Below are 27,913 nucleotides of genomic sequence, written 5' to 3'. Positions count from 1 at the left end.
TGAGTCATGTGCCTGTCCACCTGCGCACTAGCACATAGGGTACTCACTCTTAACAGTACCTACATAAAAATCGAAAGGAAAATCTGCATTCCAGAGTACTTCAGTTGAGAAAGGGTTGTTCTCTTGCCCTCCCTCTCCCCCCTTCCCTTCCTCCCTCCCTCCCTCTCTGTCTGTCTGTCTGTCCGTGTATGTCCGTTTGTCTGTCTCTGTGTCGCACCTTAACTGGAAGCTCGCGCGTCTGCGCGTGGGAAGAGAGCTCGCGTCGGGCAGAGGCGTGCTAGTCTTGCAACCGACAAAGAAGAAGAAATTTGGTTTCTGGTGTCAGATTAACACAGGAAGCTTCAGCCATGGGGAAGGGTGCTGGTCGAGGCAAATTCAAGGGGAAGCCCACCGGTCGGCGCCACTTCTCGACTCCTGAAGAAATGGGTACTCCATCTCTCCCCCTTTTACTCTTTGCAGAAAAACCTGTCGTTCTTTGGGAGCTTTCTTAGGAGGAAAATCATTATTCTTGTTCCCACCAAGAGGCTCTAAAGGATCTCTTAGTCGTCTGATTCACAAGACGACTATGATGATTCATACATACATCATAATAAGAACTCTGCTAGTGCAGTTCGGAGAATCCGAAACCCATGGATTCGTACAAACAAATATGTGATGATTACACGATCAAGTCAGGAAAAAGAACGATTACAAGAAAGAAATTTTGTAAGACGAGGTCCTTTTGTATTTATGCATTGACAAATAAATGCACATGTCTATACATGTGCTTCCATGTACAACTTTTACAGGAGTATGGACGCATTGAAGTTCTCTCTCGTAAGGAAAATCACAATGGTATTTAATGCCATTTGATCAGGCTATTTCAAGGACACACTAATGGCGCTAGAATAGTTTGGCATAGAACTTTACGTCCACATATGCATGTTTTGTATGTAGAAATGTAACAAACAGATTAGGATCCTTTGTCAAATGGGAGGTACCAATTGTAGCCAGTGGACACGAGTAGTAGCTTCAGTGGATTATCTGGATTTGTTTATGATATGGTTATGGCTCATTCTTACCTTATCAGTGAAATTCACTATGCCGGATATTGAACAGGTGACTTATGCTGTCTGAATCATTAAACTTCAGGCTCATCAAGTTGTTTAAAGGAGAGCAAACTTCTATCATTGCTCATCAGGTGACTTATGCTGTCTGAATCATTAAACTTCAGGCTCATCAAGTTGTTAAAAGGAGAGCAAACTTCTATCATTGCTCTATGTAGATAGTAGAGTTGTGGCTCATCAAGTTGTTAAAAGGAGAGCAAACTCCTATCATTGCTCTATGTAGATAGTAGAGTTGTGGACTATTCAGAACATGTATAGCAAATTAGGGAGGCTGTGAGCCCGGGTCTGTAGAGTTCATTTTAGAAAATGGTACAACAAGAGGCGTCTTAATAATATTAACATGCTTCTACCATATTCCCTTTTTGGCGAAGTCTTACCTTGTCCTCTCTTTTTGATGAAACCTGAGCCGTAGGCTAATATTTGACCATCCCAATGCCATGCACTATTATTGTCTGGAGGCCGGACTTCTGAGTTTCTGTAGGGACCTATTGATCACACTTCTGACTAGGAGTGCAGGTGCTGTTTAATTGAATTGTTAGGAATGTTTCAATGTTACTGTTACACATTCTTTCCCAGGATATTGACACTTTGATAGCGGCATGCTAGCCCATGGTGAGTTGTAGCCCATGGTGAGTTATCATTCAGTCTGACTCTAAGCTCATTGGACACTTTAGTTGGCAAGTGTCCCTGCCCAAGTGCCCGCCATTGAAGTACTGATGGAACCTTTGTTGTCTCATACAAGCCTTGACCCTCCAAGCTTGTTTTTGTCACCAATGATTTATAAGTACATGTGCACTTGGTCATTTTTCTCAAAGAGTGGTGTCTGCTTGTATGTATAAATACTTTGCGCGTCATGAGAAGGAAAGAAAATGGAGGGCGTTGAGTTAAAGCAAGACATTGAATCACAGCATATCTTTTGAGATCCAGGTAGTTGCGTTTCTGCTTAGCTTGTTTACAAGCACTGGTCTGAATCAAGGCTTCTGTCGGTGCATTTTATGCAGCTTGCACAATGCAAAGGATCCAAAAAATGTGTCTTCCTCTTAGCAGTACTTATACACCAGCGAATTTAAGATAGTGTAACTTGCTTGACAATGTCTCCATGCATACCATATTTACCCGACCCTAAAGGCAGGTCTTAGCTTTTTGGAAAGGAAAGTGTTTTTTCATTATAAGTCTTAGCAATTGTTTTTCAACATTTTACTCCCACTTACCATCTTCCAGTGCTGTGAAGCACATGTTTGTTCTAAGCTTTCAATTTACTCAATTGAAATGTCACATGTAATTCAATTCAGTATTTTCTTAGCATTCTGATATGTTTTCTCATTACTCTATGCATTTAAACTAATTGTATTCTAGGGGTTTAACAGCTGCAGGTACGTCACAAAGAGCTCGTGGCTTCAGCAAAAGGGTAAGGCTTACCTTGTCCACTACTTGTAAGTGGTCATGGATTTATCTGATTTAGTGCACAGATCTATTATTCTACAGACCGCTTCATGTTTTTAATCTATGTAACTTAGAATCTGATTGTCCAAAGCAAGAAACCTTATGAATCTTAAGCCGATGAAAATGCTCAATTGTAGGCCATTAGAAAGATTTTGTTGTTGTGTAATGTTGACAATATATAAGTATATTAAATGAAGGGAGGTCTCTCTTTTGATGCACATGAATGTGGACAGCTTTTGTGGTGAAGCTATTGGAGACTGAAACAATCCAAAAGAATTGTGGATGAAAAGGCTGATTGATTCTATCATAAAGTTTGAAATGAGTTCCTGCAGATGTTACGTCCTGCTGAGAATTCTCATTAAAAATGTTTAGTTGTTTTTTTAAATATCTGGAAACTTCCTCTTTTTGGCTGTTTATAGAGCTGGATCAAAAAGGCTGAAGTGTAGTTAATGACCAATTGTTTTCTTTCAAATTTATGACAACAAAAGTTCTTATTTCAGTTCTGACCTGCATGTACACGTGAGCAAACAGTTAACAATGGACCTATGCCGATTGCTAGAGGACATGGTTCATGTTCTTGCAGTTGCGTGCTCGTGTGCTCTGTATTTCTGCTTTGTGGAACAGCAGCTCCATGAGAATGCTCTGCCTGCCCTGCTTGTTTGGTCAAACAGCCTAACAATCTAGTGATGTGCTTGATAGTCGGGGATATCTATCAAGTAGTCAACTTGGCTCATTGAGTCAAGCAAGCCCGACAATTAGCTTGTTAGTAGATGGAGAATCTAACAATTAATTGCTGATAGATGGTTTGTAAGTTTTGCTTGATAATTAGGAGTGGTCTTTCCAACAGTCATCTAACCCACTGTGGACATTGATGGTGATCTTGAAAGCATGGAAGGAGTTAGGAAGGTGCTGTAGAATTTATGACATGGAATCATCCTGTTTTGCCTTGTTGTCCTTGCCTACTTAAGCTGATCCAACAAATTGCTCTTGCTCATATGCCTTTAAGCTTGAAATGAACAAGCTGCTCCTCTAACTGGTAATGGCATCTAGCAAATCTAGCCTTCAAATATTCCCAAGGAGATTGTGTTTACCTGTTGAAGCAAATACCTTCTCCTAAATGAGTTAGACAAGGGCAACCAAGGTGCTTGATCAGCTACGTGCCATTAAGTTGAAATTGAACAGCATTTTGTAGAATTTGAACATTTTCCTTTTGGTCATGTCTCAACATTGGTGCAACTTAACGGGGGTTTGACGGATGCCTTCTATATATTGAAGTTGTTCTCAGTTTGATGTTGGGGAGGAACAGGGAAGCCTTTTGTGCTGCAGGAAACTTGCTAGAGGTAGTAGAAGCACAAAGACGAAGGGAGAAAAAAATACTGTGATAGGAGAGGGAAAATGTGAAAATCCAGATTGGAGTCATCTGTGGATTCCTTCCAAAATGCAGCAGTCCTCTGCTTTGGATTGTGTGTGGCTGATCTTAAAATGGGCTGGAGTCGTGGTTAAACACCTTGATCAGCATGACGCACTGCCACAGTCGGGGGCTGGCTGAAATCTGCTATAATGTAGAATTTGGGTGCCATGGCCCACTAACACGCATTGGAGGCTAGGAAAGCATGTAAAGACTTCTGTGGTGAAAAATGCAAGACTGGACTGGTCTGCTCCCACTTGCAGACAATAATTCTCCATCTTTTGGTAAGCTGCAAAGAAAAGGATAAAGTTTTTACTCCCATACTATGCTGCTAACAGAGAGTAGAGGCGTGTACAAAAGAAACGAAGAAAACCAAATGAAGGCAGAAACTAGGCTGCAGACTGAATGTTCAGAATTGGTGCACTCTATAGTTGAAATGGGCTGCATGCTGAAAATGGGCTGATCGAATGCCAACTCCTCCATAAATCAGATCTGATCTTTTGATCTGTAAAATAGGATTTCAGCGGTTGAACAAGAAGAAGAGCAGAGTGTCCAAGTTGCACCAGTCACCATCCAACTACATCACAACCATATTAATTTATTGCTTTAGGCTTAGCAAGTGCATACATGCTTGCCACACCAGCAGGTCACTGACCTGTTTTTAAATGACCTAAGCCCTTAGTCACACTTCAACCCTGAACTGAAGACAGATCTATTCTATAGTACACCCATGGTCACAGCTCAATATGTTTCTCATAAAAAGTCACATTATTTAATTAAAACTGGAATTTATCTGACACTTCCGCTTAAGGATGGTTTTCATCCTCAGAAACAGAATTGGGAAGGTTTAACTACAAAGTGGGAAATATGTTCTGAATAGCAATTGTTCCACTTTACCAAGCATTCTTGTTAAAAGATGTTCCTTGTTTGTCTACTACGATCATCTTAAATCCTTTTAGGCTCATATGGAAGGGATTTCTTATAAAAGGCTTCACTATCTTATTCCTTGTGACGAGGTTATTAGCTTCGCCTAGCTTTTCCTTAGCTTGCTTACATGGAAAACTAGATGTAACTTTGTGGCAAGATTGTAAACCATTTGATATATCTTCTTAAATATTGTGAATAGAATGCACTACATAGGAGACAACTTTGGACATTGTCTTTTTTACATGGTTTTGGATTGCTCAAGCATGTGAAGATAGGCTAGGGCTAGCATTAGGAAAACATAGTATGTATGATACAACTTAAACACAATAACTCAAATAAATGGCAAGGGTTTGCATTTAGAAAACATAGAATATACGAGCATGACTAAAACACAATAACTTAAACAAAAATACAAAATGCAAAATAGGGAGAAATGCAAATGAAATGGAATAGATAATGGATGTTGAAAGGATAAATGGTGTACGCAATGCTCAAAGGGAGACTAGTCCAACAATCAATGACTCGGGGGGGGTGGGTTGAGAAAGTGTATCGTCCATTGGAGATGGATCCAAAGTGTAACAACCACTAGTTGGATTAGAGGTTGATGAAGAAAAGGTGTGAAAAACTCAAAATGTTGTAGTTGGTAGTAGGAGTGATGACATGGCATTTGATAACTTGATTTATTCTCTCTTGGAGCTAACCAACAACTAGGTGATGATGAGGAGGGACTAGAAACAACCAATGCACAACCTGAATTGATGATGGCTATAGGCACCAACAATAACGTGTAGGCAGAGCGGCATCAAGATGACACAAATGCTAAGGTGGAAGTTCTCTAGAAGTTGGTGATAGCAAGCTGGCATGCTTAGTCAACGAACGTAGCAATTTGGATGAAGATGGCAATAGCGGGAGAGAGTCATTTATCTATTGAAGCAATCGTAGAGGATGAAGAAGAAGATGATGATGAGAATGGCAATAATTGAAGGCTCATTGTTGTATGAGTGGGGATAGAAGTGCCTTAGTATACCCTATTTATACAAGTGGGACCAACCAAAGTTTACGGGATTGCTTATGGGACAATTGAAGCACTCTTGTGCATTTGAGTTCTCGGGTTATTTGATGGAGTTTATGAAAGGTTTGATGTTAATGCGCCTTCTTTAGCTTAACACCCCCTCTTAGGCGTAAAACTTGAGCCAAGAGGGATTGTCAAGCAAGGCTTACTCCTTTCACCCAAAGAGGACCCACCCCCAAAGCAAACAAAGGCATTGGTTAATGGGTGCTCCTCAATTGTCCAAGAACCCACCAAAACTATAGAGGCCATGGTCATTTGCCCTAGGGAGCTCGATGGATGTTTCCTTGGTCTATTTTTTTGGTGGTGCCCATTAGGGAAAGGAATGATCGGTTACAAATCACGGAATAGAGAGTATTTACACAAGCAACTCCAAGGGTGTTGGCGAAGAAGTCTGGATGGGTAGGAAGGTGAAGTATTGTAGGTGGAGAGTACTTGGGACCCAAAGTGAGCATGGTGGATAGTGTCCCTCATGAGAAAATTGCTTATTTGTTGAAGTGCCCTTTTAACAAGGAAGGATGGTTTCACTCTTCATTGCTTGCCGATTTGTAGACACTTCACTACTCTTCTTAGATATCATCACAGTATCCCTAGTTTTGTTTATGGAGACCATTGCATTAGAGCTATCAAGAGTGGGGAACAAGAATGGGGAACGCGACGGGAATGATGAGGCTCCATTTTGGGAATTGGGAAGAAACATAATATTAGAAGATATATAAATTGGGGAAATTTTGTAGCTTTTAAATAAGCACTTCACAAGTATTCAAAGACTCTCTAAATATGATATTATACTATTAAAAAGTTAAACCCAATAGAACAGTCCATCATATACTAAGACCAATGAGTGCTATGAAATGAGTAGATACTACATAAGAAAAGTCTAAAGACTCGAGCAATAAATGTTTAAGGTTGAAGTACATATTCATTAGCAGTTTAGTGAGTCAATGAGTGAGCTTGGGCACGTGCAGTTGTGGATTGAGTATTGTAGCAAGTTTAGGCATTTTTATGTGCCATTATTATGGTGATTTCAGCATTTATGGCTGGCCAAGAAGCATTTAATGCTGGTTGAATTGATCATATTTATAGCATATTTTTGTGCTATAGATTCATGCTCATCCATGTTCGGGCTTTGGGTGCTGTTTTTTGCTGTGGATAGTCTGCCCTCTCACTGTTCTGTTGCTGATTAGCCCCTACGGTTTGCTGCAGCCTAGGTGATTAGTCCTTGTTGCAAATGGCCTGATTTTCTGCCCCTTGCTGCTTGTGTTTTCAATCAGCTGCCTGTGCTTTTTGATTTTTTGCAATATTTCAATGCTGATGCCCGCATTTACTGCTTAGTTGCTTGCGTTTTGATTTGCAGCAGCTGCATTTTGTGCATTTACTATTTGTGCAGGCTGAGCGACAATGATTTGAGCTTTCTGATAATGTTTTTTTTATTGCTCTCACCTTGATTATCTCAGATTTGGTAGACGCTTTGTGATCAACTTTCCTTGACATCGTTTGTGAACTTATACTTCATGCAGTTTATGTTGTGCTTGGTTGCATCTCTCTCCCTATTCTTTATCTTCTCTTCCTATCCTCTCTAGATAGATTTTCCATGTTCTACTGGTGACAAACTTCATGATCTTGATTACTTAACTTCTTGATGAGCAAGACGATGACAACCACGAGGAAGTTGCGCTGATATGGGATTCCGGTGATGCTCTTGCATATTCTGCTATTGTTTAATGTATCTCTAAAGAGGTTCTACCGGCGGTCACCTCTTGCAAGACAACTTTAACGATATGGGTGAAGCTTCAGATGTTCTATGAGGCTCTCTCAACCATGTAGAAAATTATCCTTCATGAATTGTTTCAAGAGATGAAGATTGAACCAAAGGATACTATCCAATCATTCTTACTTTGGATTACACATGTATAGGATCAGCTTTAGCACATGCAATCTGCCCTTCTAAAGGCACATCTTGTAGGGATTGTGCTCTATAAGCTCTCTTTGGAGTCTGATAGAGTAGGCAATGCTTTGTGGACCCAATGGTTAAAATAGCAGGTTGTCACTTCTTTTCATGCAAATTTTAAGGGTTCCAGGCCAAGTTTATAGTCCTAGGAGTTGGAAGAGGGTAAAGCCCGTCACTTTTTGCCTCAACCCTTTTTCTCTCTCTTCTCTTGCAAGTTGCTATGGCTGCCAGCCCAAAGAAACCCCAAGAAATTTGACCTGAGGGTGCTCCCCGACATCAACCAGTCTCGGGACTCATTCCTTGGCCTCCCAAGCTTCAGATCAAGTGGTGGACTGGGGGGATTTTGCCGCCCTGGAGGCCTACAGGACAGCCCTATAAATTTCAATGCATTTTGCGCTGGCTATCCTGCTCCTCCCCAGTCCTCTTACCACTCCTCTTGCTGCTCTCCCCACCCTGCCACTCCAGGGCAGTGCTCCAGCACATTGGCCTTCCCCCTTTGGCACTTTTGCTCCCTTTCATGAATTTTAACTAAGCGTTACGTGTGCTACACTGCTTTAGGGACTAACACTGGAACTTCCGTGCTACTAGTTGCCTATATTTAATTATGGAACGATCCCTAAATGCTATGCACAAAGAGGGAAATCAAAATTTGTATCTTTTCAGTAATTAGATTGTCGCACAAACTTCATTCCCCCCTCACCGTTAGGTGTTGTTGCGGTGCATAGGTGTAAATGGTTGTTTTGTATCATTTTTGTATGTAAAAAATAATAAACACGTACTATAACACAAAGGACGAGGCCAAACTGAGGCTTGACCTCATGGTTTAACCTTGCCAAACATTCATGCACATAGATCTTATTTTTTCACATTTTTTGAGCGCAAAAATCCCAATTTTCTCTAATTTTTACTATTTTTTCTATTTATTATTCATGGAAAATAGGTATTTTCTGATTTATTTGTATTGGCCTGTTATTTTGACTAAAACTTAACATTTTCTCTGAGTTTATTCCATTTCCACTCCTTTCTCTCAACTCAAAATTGAAAAAAACTACCAGTCTCCATTAAAAATGACATTTTACGGGTTTTAAAGAATTAATAACGGCTCTAAATCATTATGGGTTTTGTATTTTTGTAGTTACAACCCTCAAACATGATGCAAACAAGGTTCAAACAAAAATTCATCCCATATGAATAACATTTGGACCATGAAACAACAAAAACAATCAAATTTCTTCATAAAATTGAAGTATACCACGTGTCTTGCGTGTTGTTGTGGGTTTTTTAATAATTATTTTGGGCAGCCCACAGACCGGATCAGCAGCCATTCTTCAGTGCTGAACCTCTTTCCTCAGCCTTCTCTTCATCTTGAAGCAATCCAATCACAGCCGGACAAGCATTCTTCAGCCCCTCTTCTTATTGTTTTCTTGCACATGAATTGCCTCTATGCAGGAGAGAGAGGGAGGAGAGAGAAAGGCTGGTTTTTGATCTCCACAACCAGGCAGCCAATGGAGGAGCGGAGACCGGCGATGGAGAGTGAAGATAGGAAGAAGAACAGCCATGAGATTAGTTGGGGGCCCTGTTTGTAAGTGCCATAGCCCCTTCCATCAAATCGTGGATTCATGCCTCCAATGAGGCATTTGCAACTTTAGCAAAGAGGGGTGACATGAAGAAGTTGAAGGCGTAGTGTTATCACTATGGTAAGAAGTGGCATGTGCGCAAGGATTGTAAGGAGTTAATGACTTTGAGGAGAAGAAAGAGAAGAAGAAAAAGCAGGATATGGACTTCGATTTGGACTTGGATTCTCATCCTTTGACGTCGACTTGGATCCTTTAGCCAAGGTGAAGGCCAAGGTTTGGAAGGAGTCATCTTCTTCAAATCGAGGAAAGGGCTTGACTGTCCTTTTTTTGTTGCTTTCTAGTGTAGGTGATATAGTTCTCTCTTTTGACTCGTGTCGGAGAGGGAGTTTGAGAGGGTGGTAAGATGGGATAAGTGAGCCTCATTTATATAGGTATACACGTGAAAGAAAGGATCTAGAGAGGGACTTTCCTTCTGCATCGATTGAAGTTTGGCAAGTTTTGAGCTCGTGGAGATGCTCATGGAGCTAGGATTGGTATTGAGGTTCATAATGGGTTGTTAATCGCAAAAGAGGAGGATTGGCTCCTAGTTTGAGCTTGCATGAGAGGACACTTCAGTGTTTTGATTGAAGGTGGAGAACTCATCGTCATGTATGCTCATGAAGGCATTTTTGATAGATAGGATGGTTGTGTATGCTACTATGAGGCATTGTGTGAGAGACAAAGAGAGTTGCTATGATTCTTCTTTGTTTTTTGGTTTTGGTATGATTGACATTGACATCAGGTTCACTCCGAGGCACCTTGGTGGTGGCTTGATCACCCACTGCTTGGGTGTCTATGGTTTTATTTTTGTGGTCTTTGTTGTATGATCTATGATGAGTCATTATCATTGTATCATTATATTGTATCATATCATCCATGATCTAAGAGAGGGTGCTAGTAGTAAAGTCAACTCATGAATGAGTTTGGGCATGTGTAGTTGTGGGTTGGGTATTGTAGTGATTCTAGGTGATTTTAATATGCCATTATTACTATGATTTTAGCATTTATTGATGGTTGGCCAACATTTAATACTGGCCGATCCTTCTGACCATATTTATGGCATATTTTTGTGCTATATGTTGAGGCTCCCTCCTCCACAATCATTCATTCATCACTTGTACTCCAATCCAGGTCTTGTTGGAGAGAGGGAGTTGCTCCCAGTACCCATGCAACTAGTGACTCATTGTTATAGGTGACTGTCTCATGTTTGGTATGTGGATTCCATTTCTGAGTTCTTCCTTTGTAGTGCTCCTTTGTTTTCCTTTGTTTTCTCTTTTCTCGTGTTGTGTAGTCTATTACAAGTCTTCTACGCTTCCATTGATGCACCCACTTTTGACATTATTATGAAAGAGCAAAGACCCAAGTGGTAAGGCCAATAGTACATGCAACTGTGTAGTTGGGACAATGATCATAGATGGTAAGCTGAAGCTACACATTACTTATATGAATACTGGAGTCTCAAGTGCTATTGGGGTCCTTCAAGAATTCCACGATTCTTGCAAAACATACACGAATTTAGACAATAAACAAAGACAATGTCATTGGCCTTTTGCAAACCATGGATGTTGCTCTTCATGGAGGCAATGTGGCTAGGAGAGCTCCACACTTGCGTCAAACAAGAAGAGCTACCATCATGGCCCAACATGTGAATTGTTAACCATTGAAGCTAAGGGCTATTTCATGCAAAACTCTCCCACACATGGAATTGCGCTGGTGAACTTGTCCACTCAAACTAACTGAGCCATGGAAAGATGTGAGTTGCAAGTTGATCCCTTACTACATATTTCATGCTTGCATTAGGTATGATGCACTCTAAGATGCGTCTCTAGTAATCATTGCCTCCTTATCATTGTGCTGCCCATAAATTTGACGCTATTGGTTCAATATGATTGTAGCTACACACGAAGGAGGTTCATAAGCATCCCATTGTGTCGTACATCGTACATAGGGTACATATCTCATTATACTAATCCTCACTTGGCATTAAATCATGTAGTCTCTCAATTATCCTATTTGGGCATCAATTCTCTTCATCTCATTCCTAAAGTGCGCATCCTTAGTTGTGCCCATTTGAGATCTTAATAGGATGAGGCAAAGGAGAGCTCTTTTCTTGGAGAATTCATGGTGAAGAAATTGATGGTCAAGGACAATTAATCACCATTTCATTAGCTCTAGTAACAATTAACTTTACCCATAAGAGCTTGCAAACCTCCTTGAGAAGATCATTCAAGCTATGAGTAATGTAAAATGAAATTGTAATGTGGGGGTAATGCCTCTTGACTATAGGACTGATTGCTCTTGTCTTTTGGCTCAACATTTGCCACAAATGTTCCCACATTCTATGGCCCAATCGTTTCATTTCCATCCATCCATAGTTAAGTGTATCGACATTGTTGAAGGATCATATGATGAAATTAAAAAACATGTCAGCGTGAGTATACTACTAGCCCATTTATGGATCTCCTACGAATGTTGGTCCATCCATCTACAACTAAGGTCATTCTATCACATGCCCATAGCCTCTTTGAGTTGTGTGATGCAACATTTGAGATGATTGTAGTGTAGATGTGGGGCCATATTCCCAATTTTCTTTACCATTGCCTTGAAACAATTTGTCCTAATCGTACATGCCACACATGCATGCAATAAATAATATAGTTTACACGTAAACATTTAATATGAAGATCAAATCATCATTGAAATTTGCTTTGTAAATAGATGAATATTTATCATTCTTAATTTTACCCTGTTGCTTGAAAGGCAATGGGAATAGTAAAAGAAGTAAGTGATGATTGTATCGTTCTTCTCCTAGAGATCCCTTGATGCCTCAAGGGTACCCTATTGTTGCATGGAGGTGCAATAGAAGTAGATGATAAGGTGTTCATCTCAAATATGCTTTGGGAATGGGAGGATGAGGGCGTAGTTGTGGCTGATCTTGATATTGATGCATTCAGTGTTGGTTGTGGAATAGGTTTGGCAAGATTAGTGATTGCATATTGCATTAATTGAGCCAAGACGTCTTGGTTTGAAACACATGCCTAAAGCTCTAGCCTCTTCTCCAGTGTCAATCATGTGCAAATTGCACCTCTTTTCGAAGCTCAAAAAATGATTGGAAATCCTTGCGTTTGAGAGGCCCATATATGAGGAGGTGAGTATTTGGGGGAAGTGAGGGAGGTACCCCTCACCTCTGCAGTAGGGTAAACAGATGTGGTCACTTGTGGGTGTGTGTAAGACAATAGTGTGAAAGGGTGGCGTTTCCCCTAATGATGTACTAGGGTGTAAAGTGGCATTCACTTGGGGAGAGGTGACATGGTAGGGAGAGAGAGAAGGAACTAGGAGCAAAGATGGAAGACCCAACTCCTAGTGTCTTGGATGTAGAAGTGGAGTGCAATCCTAAATTACTGAATACAAAAGAAAGGGATTTTGGAGTTGTGAGTGGGATAGAAGGGAAGTGTCATAGGGAAGTGTCAACTCCATGCTCAAAAGAAATAGAAAATATAGCTCTAGGTATACATCTAGATGTATGTTTATGTCTAGTGCCTCCTTGATTAAAATTGACATCAAAAATCATTCGTATCTTGCACACCAAAAGGAGAAAGAGGAGCGAGTTTTGTTTCATATGACTCAAACGGGTTATATAGATTTGATATTTGGCTTGGCTGAGATGAAGGAGATGGTTCGCCAGTCGTCCCAAATGCCGTATGTTCCCCTTGATCAAGGAGGTGGCCAGCCCCACCAATGGGTCCAGATGTAGGGGAAGGAGTTGGTAGGAGAAAGGTTATTTGGACCACATACTTGAAGTGCATGAATTCTTCAAACTCCTCATCTGTCATGAAGCTAGGAGAAGAAAGTGAAGGTAAAGTGTCATCTTCTTGTTGAGTCCATAATACCTCATTAGGGCCTCTAGTGATGGAGAAGCTTGAAAGACACCATGGGATCCCAAGGAGTGTTGTCCATCGGAGACGGATCTGGAGTGCAGTAACCACCAGTCAGAGTAGATTCTGATTAAGAAAACTGCTGAAAACACAAAAATGACCTACTATAGATGCAAGTGCAAATCAAGCAGATGCTGGAAATGCAGGCTGGAACCCAAAAGGCAGTAGTCTCCAGGGTTGGAATGGGTAAATGCAACAATGTAATTGCGTGAAGATGATTTCAACTGATCACCAGCAGTAGTGGGAGGCTGGGTGATAGCTGTTGAACACGTAGTAGCAGTTGCTGGGGGTTGGGCAGCTAGTGGAAGAGGACTGATGGCTGAAACTTGCAAGACAATGATGGATTGACCGGTGGGCAGCCTATCTATTTATAGATGCAAAAGGATTCTCAAAAATCAAGGTTTCCCTTATGGGACATAGAAACTCTCTATGACGGCTCCCTATTTAATGACACTTCAGGTAGTTTACATGTCTTGGGCCTGTTTTAAAGAGCTAATCAAAATGTACAACAACAACAACACACACAGACACAAACACAAGGTCAGTGAGTATTGGTAGATCAGTTTTGTTGCAAGAAACGTTGAAATTTGAGCAAATTGATTATTGTATCCGAATTTGAAAAATCTTTGTGCAAGCTAAAGAAATACAAAAAGAGTTATTAATAACTACGAGCAATAAAGACTAGAGAACAATTTGATACATCTTGAATGGCTGATTGTGCTTGTTGCACGCTAATGAAAGTGAGTGTTTCTGAACATTGAGACACTATGAAAATGTGCATAGAAGCAAAAGCAAAAGCATGTGAAACAAGAATACAAAAGCACACGAACAAAGGCAGAAGACAATGAAGATGAAACCTCAATAATGGACAACAAAATCCATTTCATAGACTAGAGATACAAGGCATAAGAATGGTGCACGACTCTAGGTTTGAACCTTCTAAAAAACCAAACCCCCTCACACACCCACCACCCACACTACACCCCACCACTACGCCACCCAACAAAATTATTGTCCCTCGCATGCACTAAAAAAAGGTGATCAAGTGAATTACTAAATGAACATATGTGGAGAAGATACACATATATAGTATGAGAGAATGGGATGCCATCCTAGGTGACCAAGGTCCAGTCTGTTAAAGTGCCACTAAGATGTGCCCATAAAGTGACCATACACACACCAATACAATAAAACATACAATGTAATGCATAGAATCAGCCACTAAAAAAGATTTTTCGAATGTCCACCTTGTTCTATATCATAGTCATCATAGCAGTAGTACAAAACCCTTAGCAATGCTAACACCCTTCTCTCTTGTAGACACATGATATGCACACATTGTTAACACTCTCTATGGGTGCTCAATACAATGGAACATAGGGCAATGTGTTGCATTAGCCCCTAAAGAAGATTGTCTAAATGTCCACGATGTTCCAGATTATAATAGGCACTAGAAGGTCATATGACCTTGCGAACAGATCCTCCATGTATACTCCAGCACTATGCGCGAATGCCAAATGTGCCTTGAAAGAAGCATGGAGCAAATCCAAATCATATTTTAGCCCTAATCATAGAGAAGTAACAGCATAATCTAAATGTTCGTCGCTCCTAGCTTTGTAGAAGCTAAACGAGCACCATGCATTCTCCTCCTTTAGCCATCTTGCCAAAGTGTCCCACATGCAAGATACAAGACATGAGCCAAACCACTCAGCGTTATCTCTTGCATGGATCTGGAGTTGAACTAATTCTCAGAGTTCGGCAAAATAACTTTTGAATGAATGTGACCTTGAGGGAGGTTTTATTGCACATGGTTACTGTCTTTTTTCTGCAGTTAGACAAGCTTGAATTGAGGTCAAGGGAGATGTCTTCTTTGTGTTGCAAGAGAGATTTATTTTTTCTTGTTGCATGGTGTAGGCCGATACTCAATAAGTTTTAATATTATAATTTGGGTGCATGCAGGATGAAGAAGAAGAAGAAGTGTCAGAAGAAGAATCAGAAGAAGAGTCAGAAGATGAAAGTGAAAATTCGGTAATGTACAAAGGCATCTTTTTTGGTCTAATCCCAGCTTGTTTGCATGCCAGGCATATTTCCTTATCATGTGTGGTTTCTTTGCAGAAAAAGAAAGGGACTCAGGGTCTGATTGAAATTGAGAATCCAAATCTCACCAAGCCTAAGAACATCAAGGCGAAAGATGTAGATGTGAGTTTTGCTCTTCCATTTATTTTTAGGCAGAGTTTGTGAATGTTGAATCTGGAAAGATACCTAGCAATGTTATGTTCGGCTACTATATATAGCTGTGCAGACTGCAGCTTGCGAATTAACATTGCTGTCCAGTATTGACTTTGATTTGTTTCTTGCATATTGACCTATTGGATGGTCATTCATGTAATTGTTATATTGTTCTTTTTAATCAAGACCACACTGAGCTTTTTCAACAGTATTGTAGAGAAGTCCTCTCTTTATTGTATGTCTAGTGGTGCCACATATAAACGCTAGGATTATCACTATTTAAATAGCTTGAAAGCAGTATGAACATTTTTAGAGTATATGTAGTTCAACCTGTTGCCTTTTAAGGTTGGTTCCCCAATTGAAAAGGTTTGGATTGGAAACATAGTTTTACTGTAACTTTGGATTGTACTGTAGCTTTGGATGGCTTGTGTTACTATGTGCTGGCTAACTGTTGTTTTATTGGCTTGAATATTGTGAACAGTTGGAAAGACCAGCTGAATTATCTAGGCGAGAGAGGTGAAGCTCTGCCATTACCTTTCTCCCAATTCTTGTTTGTTTGAAGCATGTCAGCTGGTTGTATTATACAATTATGCTTGCATTTTATAAGAATGTTCTCTTGAAAATAAAGATGGGTGTCTTAGTTAATCTTTAATCATGTATAGCTGGTTGTGTCATACAATTATACTTATGTTTTATGAGCCAGATCTAGTCTTAGTTAAAATTTAATAATATTTAATAATAACAATACTTTTGATTTGCTCTTACTTTAGATTACTCATGGATCATTTGCATTAGGGTAAGAAAGAGACCAATTGCTTGCAAAAAATTTGAGATAAAGGGCATATAAAAAGTTTAAGATGAAGAGCATGCTTGAACATTTACAAAAGTGTATAGACTTAGCCAACATATTGTCAACATAACATCTTTTCAATTGCAAAGAAGGACAGGAGCTTCCGAGACGTGTTCAAGAAATGATGAGCATGTCTCTATATGCACTAACGTAGGTTGTGTACAAAAGGATTAGGATGACGAATTTGTGGGAAAAGAAACTTTGTTGCACCAAAACTATTCTTTCCTTTTTCCAAAATTTACTTTTTAATCTCGATCATCCTCTTTGCAAGCAGAGGTTTGGTGAGCTTTATATTATCCCAATGGTAAGCCTCTGGATTGTCCTTTGCAAGCAGAGGTTCAAATCCTTCTTTTTATTCGTTCCTCCAGATGTCAATATGGATGTAGAAATTGAACTGTAGACGTGCTGCTCATGTGGCTTTAATTTACCAACTGAGCTACACCTGTTTAGCCATCTTATATTCATAGTTTTCCCATATGGTAATCATACATCATAGAGACACATATGAAGTATGATTGGAGTATGATTCAGGCCGTGGGGCTGAATCATACGTTTGTCTAATTTCAATTTTAAAAACTAATAAAAATTTGTCTAGACCACGGCCTGAATCATACGCTTATCTAATTTCAATTTTAAAAACTAGTAAAAATTTATCTAGAGTAACTACTAACTAAGATAATAAGCTGAATAAAAATTAGAATTTCATTATTTCAACAGCTTTAGATTCTATGAAACAGTCACTACTAGTAAGGCATTCAATGATCAATGCATAACATTGATTTGCCAAATAAAATTCAAACTTTGATTTTTAGTCATTTGAGTCAAGGCACAATTAAAGCACTAATAGTAGGCGACCGCCATACAATGTGTCTATAGGTAGGTTATACCTTTTTTAATAAAGTTGTTAAGTTTTGATGCTTTTTTTAGTAATCCCCTTTCCCTCCTCTCCCCTTGGGGAAAAAAAGTGGTTAAGTTTGAAATAGGATATCATATTCCAAGTTTCGTAAATTTGTCACACATCTTGGATGCACAACATCAAGTATATTTTTGCTCACATCTCTATCACGCAAAAAAAAGTTGTATTTCCTATTTACAAAAATGATATGTGTCACACACTTTATGAAATTCTACAACTCTAAAAGGAGGAAACCTTATGACCAATACTTTGGATTAAATTAATTTCAGCCTTTGCACATTTGCATATCCAATATGTTTGTGTCATATTTCAATCTTTCAATTGAAGCATTGTTTTGCAAAATCTCAAAGCATGCAAGAAATGGGCTTCTTATTGAGCATCATGGTATTTAAAATAAGATGACTTTAAAATAAGTGATTACTCCAATGCAGCTTTACTTATGAAAATCAGATTTTGTCCCTCTATTTTAAGTTATACAATATGGGAACCTAGTGTATGTACTGCAAGGACAGGGCCAAATTGACTCTAAGTTGTAATAACTCTAATATGTTGGCCCTTGCAATCTAGGTAACAACCCAAGGCCCAATCCAGGAGATGTCCGCTTGCTTGCATGGCCCTTTAGGTTTGCCAGCGCACCTAGAACTTGTATTGGGTGTGCCCAAACTATGTTAACCAGTTTGGCGAACTTTGCACCAATAGCATGTTGACGCCAACCAACTTGGCTGCAAAAAACAACTCCTAGCAAAGCCAACAATAAACAATAATAATTGTAAATAGAACATCATGTTGCTCTATGTACATCTTCACTCCACTATGTATCCAAAGGCTTGGTCATAACCTTTTGAGGGACAATTCTTGGGGTTGCTTTTTTTGTACCATGGGTGGAACACAAGAGATGGCATACAACGTGACAAAAAATGCATGCATGCCATGCTTCAAAAGTTGGTAGTGTCCCCTACTAGCGTTTTAGGGAGTCATAGAGATCCATAGAGCGTGGATCATTGCAATCTCGTGAACTTCTTGTAGTTTTGTGGATGTCCTCATGCCATGTGGTAGAGAGTAGGTTGTGGCTTTGATATCAATGATATGCTCAATAGATCTCCAACTTGCATACATGACCTGATACAAGCCGTATGAGCATGATAAGAAACATAGAGGGTGGCATTGAGCTCACCTCCTAGTTGTAGAGCTAAACGGGCTTACCCTCAAGCGTGGGAGCCAAAAACATGTTGTGTGAAGCTCCCATCTCTAGGATTGATGTTCCCTATAATCAGCCCACACTATCCCTTGTGGAGTTGCTTAGGGCTTAGTGAAACCAGCCTTGCTTCTTGGATAGGGCGTTGGATGGCCTGATTTAACATTGATTGCGGCAAGCAAATAAATTCAAGAAACTGACAGAAAAATTTACCACAAAAATTAAAAATGGTGCCCCTTGTGGGATTTCTTGAACTTATATTACTTGAATTCATAGCACATTGGGATATAGATTGCTCTCTCTGTAAATTCCAATACATTTTACTTTCATTGATGACCAGCTGCATCAAGATCCAATTTGTACCTTGATTCAAACACAATTAGGACACAAATTAAATCTAGTACACTTGCACACATGTCAATTTCAATGTGGATGTCCAAACTTCACGAGCTTTGCTGTAAATACTTCATTTTCAGCAGCACCTACTGTGATCTTTGGGCTTTTGTTTAAATGGGCACGCACTTTGAGGTGGTTGAGAAACCATTATTTTTGTCATAAATTAGAGCATTGACAGCATAATTATTGTTGTGCACTTTGAAATAGCTAAGCATAAGTGAGAACGTCTAAGAGATTGTCAGAGAGGAGAGAATGTCAATTGACGAGAGAGAAATTTCTGCAATTCAGTCCTCAAATGGTGACCGACAGCAAAATTTCAAAATATGCCCCTTGATTTGAAGCAAATGTAGGCACTATTGGGTCTTCTATACTTACATGCAAGTCACCTTAGTTGTAGATGAGCGATTCTTCTTACATTTGCTGTAATTTTACAGATTTTTAGCAAATCCCCTTGTTGTATTTATAGAAATTCGAGTTGTACAAATGCACTAGGGTCAAGAAATATCAAATTTGTTGAGAGAGAAGAGATGAAGATCAAATTAGAAAAAATCCTTTGGTTTTCTTGCAATGAGAATGCTTGCACAACAATTCCCCCATTGTTTCAGCCCTAGAAAGTGATGTCCCTAATGGCTCAATTGCTCTCTTTTAGCCCACCACTTCATTTTGCAAACAAAATAGCCCAATATGAAAGATATAATTATATATAACCCAAAGCTGATCTAGACTTAATGTTTGTGGAATTTTCATTTTTATTGCAGCCTCCACATGCAAAAGTGAATTGCTTAGTCCTTTGGCTTTGTCCTCATTTTTAAAAAATATTTAATATCACCCAACCTCAATTTTAAAAATTTCACCTCTTTGAACATGAAAGTATTGAAACTTTCCATAGATCTCAATCTAGGACATATTGAATCTTAAGTCTTTAATCCCCATTACACCAAAAGTTGTTTCTAAGGGAAAAACTTTAATGTCCTTGATCAAGATCTGTTTTACTTATCCCAATGGTACCTCTCCACAACAACTTTTGCCAATGTCTCCCATTACTAAGGCCAAGATTCTCTCTCACCATGTCCCAATGCTAAGGCTAAGATTCTCTCTCACCATGGCAGGCCAAGATTCTCTCTCACCATGTCCCAATGCTAAGGCTAAGATTCTCTCTCACCATGGCACACATTTGACTTAAGCTCACATTTGCATCTCACAATGTGTACAACTTAAGATTCGCTGACAAAGAGATGCTAACAAGATTTTGGATCAAAGGCCTCTCTTTATCAACCTTGACAAGAAAGATCACAATGATTTAACCAGGTCTAAACACAATCGCTACAATTCTCGTGTAATGGGTGAAACAGTTAAACACAATTAAACAGATTATATTCTTGCATGGTATATGATGGATCAAAATGCATATCACAAGGTCGTCAACTATGAACACGAGTCGAGGCTTTTCCCCTTGCCAAGTTGGCTTTTTTGACCACAAGCCCCTTCTATTGGTTTATTTACTTGTCCTTGCCTCTTAGCTTCTAATAAGATTATTAACATGTCACCTTTGATGATGATAGTGATACCTCATCACAGATTCATAGATCTCTCTCTTTTTTGCATCAGATATACTAGATTGTATTTGTATTGTATGTTTTGCGTAGCCCATGTGACCATGATGGTCACCCTCCTGTATTCATCTAATTCTGTAATGAAATGGCTATTTTCACTTTAAACATGTATTCTATGATTTATCATTTAATGATTTATGATATTTATTATTTAAAAAATCATCTTAAATTTTTTCTGTACTAATATCGTATCATGTCTTATAAAATCATAAGGTATCATTTAGTATCGTATTTTATTGTATCGTACCGTATTATACATGACAACTATGAAGACATGCAAATTTTATCTCTATGTTTCATTTTCAGATTATACATACTTGATGGTAAAAAGAATGTGGTGGTTGATGCACTGTATGCAAGCCACAAATTTCAGCGGTCAACATGGTTTATCACATCGAGTTGAATACCATGAAAGAGCAATATGCTACTGATTCAAACTTTGCTAATGTTTATGATCAGCTTTGCAATGGCCAGAGGTATTAGCACTTTGTACTTAGAGATGGATTTTTGATGATGCATAGACGACTGTGTGTCACAAAGCAGTTGAGACATTGAGTTATCATTGAAAGTGATGCTTTTTTATATGTAGGACACAAAGGTAATGATGCCATAGTCAAGGTAGTGGAGCGCTTCTTTTATTGGCTAGCTTTGAGGTATGATATAGAGTAGTTTGTCAGAAGATGCATCGTAGGTCAGAAGGTAAAGCATGTTAGGAAAAAGATGCTGAGCTTATTGCAGCCCTTGCCTATTCCAGATAGGCCTTGGCAAAGCATTGCAATGGATTTTATTTTTGAGCTTCTTACAACACCTACAAGAAATGATGGGATATAGATTATCATTTATAAGCATGTTTCATTTCAGCGAGGAAAAAAATAAAGGCTGATCATATGGCACGATTGCTTTTGTAACATATCTTTAAGTATCATGGTGTGCCAAAGTCGATCATCAGTGATCGAGACCCTCGGATGACCAGTTTATTTTGGAAGGGATTGTTTAAAGTATGGGTACCACATTGAGATTCTCATTATCCTTCTATCGTTAGATATATGGTCAGTCTGAGGAAGCCAATTTCACAATGTTGGAACTTTTGAGATGCTATATTTCAGACCATAAGACATAGTGGGAGCATTGTTTGCCATTAGTTAACTTTGCATATAACAGTACAATGCATGGTTTCACTAGCAAAGCTCCATTTGAGGTGGTAACAATGAGAGCACTATTTGCCATTGGTTGACTTTGCATATAACAATACAATGCATGGTTCCGATGAGAAAGCTTCATGTGAGGTGGTTGAGGGTGGTAAGAAGGTACCACCTATCTTGCAAACTAAGAATAAGATCTTTGAGATTGATTGTTATGTGGAAAACTTGGATGCAACCTATGTAAAGATAAAGTATGCACTTCAAAGATCACAGGAAAAGCAAAAGGAGATAGCTAATCACCATTTACGACCTTTGTAGTTTGCAAAGGGCGATTATATATCGTTGCATTTTGAAAAGGCAAGGTTGAAAAAAATGAAAGGAAAAGAGACGTTATATTCGAAGTTGAGCATATGAGATACGATGGGCCCTTCCAAGTGTTAGAGAAGATCAACGATGCAACACATCGGTTGAAATTACCTTCATATTGGTGGATACACAATGCCTTTTATGTTAGTTTGTTTAGGCCTTTTTGTGGTGATGTACTTGATGATATGTCTATTGAAATTTAACCTAAGGTTAAGGAGCTGAATGAGATTTTGGTAGCTGAGTAGATTTTGGAGGTAAAGTTTCTAGGAGATATTTGGTGAAGTTTTAGAATTATTCACCAATTGGTGCAAGATGGATGGAAGAGGGTAACTTGGTAGACCATTCTTAGTTGTTGCAGATTATGCTTGGTTTTTAATGGTTTATAGTTGGTTTCATGGACAACAACATGTTAGTAAATGCCATTGATAGTTTTCGCCATGGTTTATGCTAAGAATATGCTTTACTATGGTTGTGAAGTCAGAAAAGTTGAGAAACATGATTTATGGATCCATCCAATGGGTTTTTAGCAACAATTTTGGGCTAATTCTTAGTATTATTTGATGTTTATGCCGGTTGGAAATTCAGCAAGATCTGGGGCTTGTGGCATGGTTGGATAACAATGGCTAATGTTGTGATTGTGATTCCTTATGAAAATTCCAATGCAGTATGCTTTTGTTGAAATATTAGTGTTGCAATCTAGTAGTGTGCACAAGAGGGAGAAGAGAACTCAAGTACAATAAAAGGTCTTGCTTATTTAGTTGCTCAAAGTATAACTAGAGTACTCTCTCTCATCTACTTGAGAGTGACCTTTAGGTTGTTTATATAGCCATTGGAAGCTAGGCTTAGGGTTTTTCCTCATCTCTAGTCCATTCACACCTCACCTTCCCTTATGCACCCTTGCTTACACATGGTTTCCATGCTATATTTCTAACACTTTTCCTTTCGTACAATGCAATGCAATTGAGGACGATTGTAGGGATTTCAAGGGGGAGGTTTATCACGAGGATGTGTAATCTTGAGATGCTTTAATCTTGTTGATAATGTTTTATTAAGTTATTAATTAAATGTGCAAGGTTGTTTAGCACATGTGATGCATATAGTAGTCATTTCATGGTAATAGGCCAAGGATCTCAAGGTGCGATGGTTATCAAAGGCAAAAGTTGTGATAAGTTATGTTAGTTGGGCTTTGGGAGTTAGTTGGTGTAAGTTTTGACCCTAGGACAGTTGTTTGGCCAACGAATGTAAGTGATGACACTAGGGACTAGTATTAATTAATTAATCAATGCGAGTCTATTGGTCAACATAGGTTAGGGACCTCTCTAGGTTGCAAATGGCCTGGCCAATTTAATTATGGATGGGCACAATTAATTTTGGGCAGGGCCAGAAAAATTGAAATTAATTTTGAGGATTATTTAATTTTAAAAATTAATTAAATGGTTGGATAATATTGGAAAATGTGTTTAGAAGGCTATCACTTGGTAAAAATGCCCATGTAAACTGAGAAGACTTTTTTGGTGGTTGGGTTTGAGTCATTCGGTTAGTTTACAGCTTGGGGGCACAGAGAGAGAGAGAGAGAGAGAGAGAGAGAGAGAGAGAGAGAGAGAGAGAGAGAGTTGGTCGTTTTTTGATCAAAGAACAACAATTTGCTGCAGAAGACAGCCGTTTGGAGCCTCAACAGGTAGGGGACATCAAGGAGACACCTTCCGAGGTTGGCAGCAGCATTGCTGATAAGGGACAACATTTTGGAGTAGTAGGTGACTGCATTAAATGCAGGCTGGAGCAGGCAGCATATTCTAGGGTTTTCTAGTGAAGAAAATCAGATTTCGCTCTTGTCTTGGCTTTATCTCACCTTCTCTAGTCAATTCTCAAAAGATCTCAACATTTCTCAGTCATTTTTAGCATGTCTTAGCCAAATATGGTGGACAATAGGACAAGTTTTACTGTGAACCTTAAATATTTTGCAGAAATTAGGGTTTAGTAACCATCTTGGGACCCATGCCAATAGGATAAGGCATCGTACATTGAAATTAGCAATTGCAATTTGTTGTATTGTTGGGAATTTCAGATGCCAAACCATCCATTGTGAATCGGGGCAGTATTTTGTTGGTTGGTGGTGCCATTTGTGCATGTCCTAGGTAAAAATCAAGGGGCAATTGGCCCAAATTGCTCGATGATTGTTTGTACAACAAGGGAGAATCTTGGCTTGTAATTGATCCATCGGCAATCGAAGTTAAAGAAATACCAAAAGGGGTGCTAGTTTTGGGGTTAACAAGGTGTCTATTGTCCAAGATTGTTAAGGTAATGTGTGCATTTCAGTTGATGCTCGATTATCAATTGTTTTAATTAAGTGCTTGATTAAGTTTTACCACCCAACCCGAGAAGCAAGGCTGGTGTCATCCAAACTCTTTTTATCTCATAGTTCTAGGTGGATTTGGAAGTTCTTGTAGAGTTGAGCCAATTTAACATCATTAAGGCCTGTCTTTAGAGGAATTCACAGATTCAAGATTACCAGCATTTCCTGTTTCAGTTTTAGTCTGAGAATTAACACCTTCACCACCTAGCCCTTAAGACAGTGGGGTTGTGCCTGAGTACCCCTTAGTCCAGGAGGTCTCCACCACCTATTAGCCTTCAGCTTATTGGTTGATTGTTTGAGGCTCCAAACTCGAGACGTACTTGTAAACTTTTCAGGGTCAAACATTGAAAGCTCTAAGTTCCTCCAAGGTGAGGACTTCTCTCTTAAAGGAATTGTTATTTGATGATTGATGTGTCTGGTGACTAGAAAGTCCTCCATATTTGTAGACATATTTCCTGTTGAAGATGTATGTCTGGGATGCTCAAGTAGAAAAACTTGTAACTTGTTACCTACACCTTGTTCTTTACAGTACCAAAATATTTTAGGTCCGTGCATGGTTCAGGCAGGGGATCTAACCAAAATTTTCCATGGATCCATCCTTGTATGTGTATGGAAACCACATTTAAAAAAGTTTGTAAGGATTTCGAAAGTTCTGGCAGCAGATTTTTTGTAGCATCTGAGTTGAGGATCTCTCTCTTCTTGCATGCACGTGTCTATCTTGCATTTCTGTGAAGTGCACTAATAACCTGTGCCATGTGCGCGGTGGGTTAGCGGGGAGGTATAAAACTTAGATAAAATTGACAAAATAATTTTAGACCTGAGGAACCACAACTTATGTCAAAGTGGCCATCTTTAGAAAATCTCATAACAGAAGCACACTGTATATCCTATGCAAGAATACTCACTTGTGGAACTCCATAGAAATGGAAACAATGGTTTTCTTCTGGTACATCACAGCTTTATGCTTTTCTATTGCACAAAGGGCCAGACTTGTGGGTTTCTTGCACCTTATGTGCTCACTGCATTTTTTTATTCAAGCATCCTCACAAAGTACTGCATGTAACACACTGAACTGAGTTAAATGGTTCTTGCGACTTTTGTGGCCTTTGGACTTATGTTAACAAGGTGAAATAAAAGCAGTGCAAGTCAAATTGAAGACAATGTTCTTAACCACCAGCTGTTTTAAGTGATTGAAAATTTTAGTGCAATCGAAGCTTGTAAAGTTTGTGTGTCCCTAATAACATTAGCCTGAACAGAGTCTGGTTTTATCAAATTGAGTTTGGGAATCCAAAATTTTAGATGCCAAGTTTTTAGTTGGAATTTTCACCGTTTTGAAAGACCATCCAGATTAGTCCTAAAAGTTTCGTTAAGTTCAGGAGTGAAAGTTGTTTCAAGCATTCACAAATGCCTCTGACGTGCTCTCTCTCTCTCTCTCTCTCTCTCTCCCAATCCATGTACATAGAAGCATTGCCTTGATCTTTTTGATTGTGAAGTATCATGTACAATGGTAGTGTGTGGCCCACTTTCATATAACGGCCAACCATCCAAATGGTGCCCAGACCAATTGCCCTCTTCCTTTTGTATGAGGACAATGGTTTGGCTTTTAAGTATTCTGCAGACTGATCAGCTAACAGCTTTGCTATTAACTAAATTAGCAATCAAAGGGATCTTTTCTTGCTGATAGCTTATTATTTATAATATGGTCAATCATTGGACCATGTTGCAGAGAAAAATTACGGGATTGAAATAGATTGTCTGTAGTATGGGTCAGTCTCTTCTTTGGCTCTGCTTTTCTGTTAAATGTCATTGTTTCTGTTTTGTTTGGAAATGTCGGTCTAGGATTATCTTTTGTGAATTTCCTGCTATTGGAAGAAAACTTGGATTCAAAGTCTTACTGTTTTTAATGTGGTAATTGCGGTTGGGAATTATCTGGTTGAATGATCTTGCACATCAACAAAGTTTCTGTGCTGTCCCATTGATTCCAGGGAAGAGCTTGAGAAGCAAAGGGCCCATGAGCGGTATTTGAAGCTGCAAGAACAAGGAAAGACTGAGCAAGCAAGAAAAGATCTGGGTATATTTCTAGTTGAGAATGATTTTCTGTTTGCAGTTGTAGGCGTTGAACCACTGTTTTGCTTTTGTGGTCTTGAACTTCTTGAACTCTTTTCCTCAGCCTTACACACTTAATTTCTAGCATGTGTATGCTTTCACCTCTATAACTCCACAGCTACGTATGTGCTTAGGACAGATGTTGGAACTCTTCATTGTAGGATTCCATTAATTGTTAAAATAACTTCACCACACACTCTACTCTATACTTCCTATGTTCTATTACTCATTGACACCTCTGAACTTCAATGTGCTGTGCATACTTCTGATGTATAATTGCTTAACTTGTGCTACTCCTGTTTTATCTTAAGCTTGAAAAAAGTAGTTGCACACATGCTATACGTGTTCATACTTAAGTCATGAGGGTTTTGTGCAGCTTAGGCAACCAACTTCTGAGGTTCCCGTTAGAGCTTGTCCTTCAAAACGAACCTATGGAAACATACACATAAAATGGTTCATATAACAAGTCTCATCAATGTATATGATACTGGTGTGGCTGCTTAGATGGTAGGATTTTACACTGTATTTATAGATATCACAAGTTCAAGTCTCGGTCTGAATGGGCCAATGATTCCTTCATCCACTGTATGCTGAGTTGGGTGAAGCCCAAAGAAGAAAACATTTGTCTGAGAAAAAGATGTTCACATAGTTGGCATCGAGAGTCTCCCATTAGCTTAAGAATAAGGCATTTTAAATTGTAGAAATCTACCATTTCTGGATGAGTTTTGTGGCAGGTCTATGAAGAGGTTTCAAGGGACAATATGTATTCTTTTGCTTGATAATCTGGTGAATGATCTTTACATGATGCAGAGAGGCTGGCCCTTATAAGGCAGCAAAGACTAGAAGCTGCAAAGAAGAGAGAGGAAGAAAAAGCTGGTGAGTTCCTTGCTTCCAAAGAGATTGGTATCTTCACCTGGTAGTTTTGGTCCATTGATGGATGTATGTTTTTATATGTCGCAGCAAAAGAAGCCAAGAAGGCAGAAGCTCGAAAATAATTGGCAGGTCCTTTTTTGTGCTGGAGACAGCAAACGTCTGTTCACATGGAACTGTATACTGTCATAATGACAGTTAAATCCCTAGAAAAAGACACAACTTGGATATTACATTTGCGAATTTAAAATCAAAACTTGAAATCTTATCGGTTCTATTCCAATACCAGAATCAGGATTTTTGATCCAGAACGCTTAGCTGGTGAATGAAGCTGGCTCTGTGGTTTAAATAGATCTTTATGATATTTGTGAAACTTTTTGCATTGTTCCTATGTTGGATCCCACTGAGGATCCAGGTTTAGA

At 39.1% G+C, this 27,913-nt stretch overlaps 1 protein-coding gene across 1 annotated transcript; it reads left to right on the top strand.

Moving 5' to 3' along the window:
• LOC148033756 (28 kDa heat/acid-stable phosphoprotein-like protein) lies at window positions 1-27,864 on the top strand. Its single transcript, XM_087681745.1, has 8 exons — window positions 1-426; window positions 2,474-2,514; window positions 15,415-15,483; window positions 15,571-15,654; window positions 16,166-16,200; window positions 26,501-26,586; window positions 27,432-27,497; window positions 27,582-27,864. Exons 1-8 carry the CDS (start codon window positions 348-350, stop codon window positions 27,614-27,616), a joined length of 495 nt encoding a protein of 164 aa, XP_087537871.1. The 5' UTR covers window positions 1-347; the 3' UTR covers window positions 27,617-27,864.
• The last annotated feature ends 49 nt before the right edge of the window (window positions 27,865-27,913 follow it).

Source organism: Lygodium microphyllum, chromosome 7 (genome assembly GCF_053477565.2).
Source record: "Lygodium microphyllum isolate KBCC chromosome 7, Lygodium_microphyllum_v1.1.10, whole genome shotgun sequence".
Taxonomy (NCBI): Eukaryota; Viridiplantae; Streptophyta; class Polypodiopsida; order Schizaeales; family Lygodiaceae; genus Lygodium; species Lygodium microphyllum.
This window is presented reverse-complemented; position numbering and strand designations above follow the sequence as displayed.

Coding starts and splice junctions, on each gene's coding strand:
- LOC148033756 (XM_087681745.1), top strand. CDS start 348: ATGGGGAAGGGTGCTGGTCGAGGCAAATTCAAGGGGAAGCCCACCGGT. Junction 427..2,473: donor CTCGACTCCTGAAGAAATGG/GTACTCCATCTC, acceptor GGGGTTTAACAG/CTGCAGGTACGTCACAAAGA. Junction 16,201..26,500: donor GAATTATCTAGGCGAGAGAG/GTGAAGCTCTGC, acceptor CATTGATTCCAG/GGAAGAGCTTGAGAAGCAAA.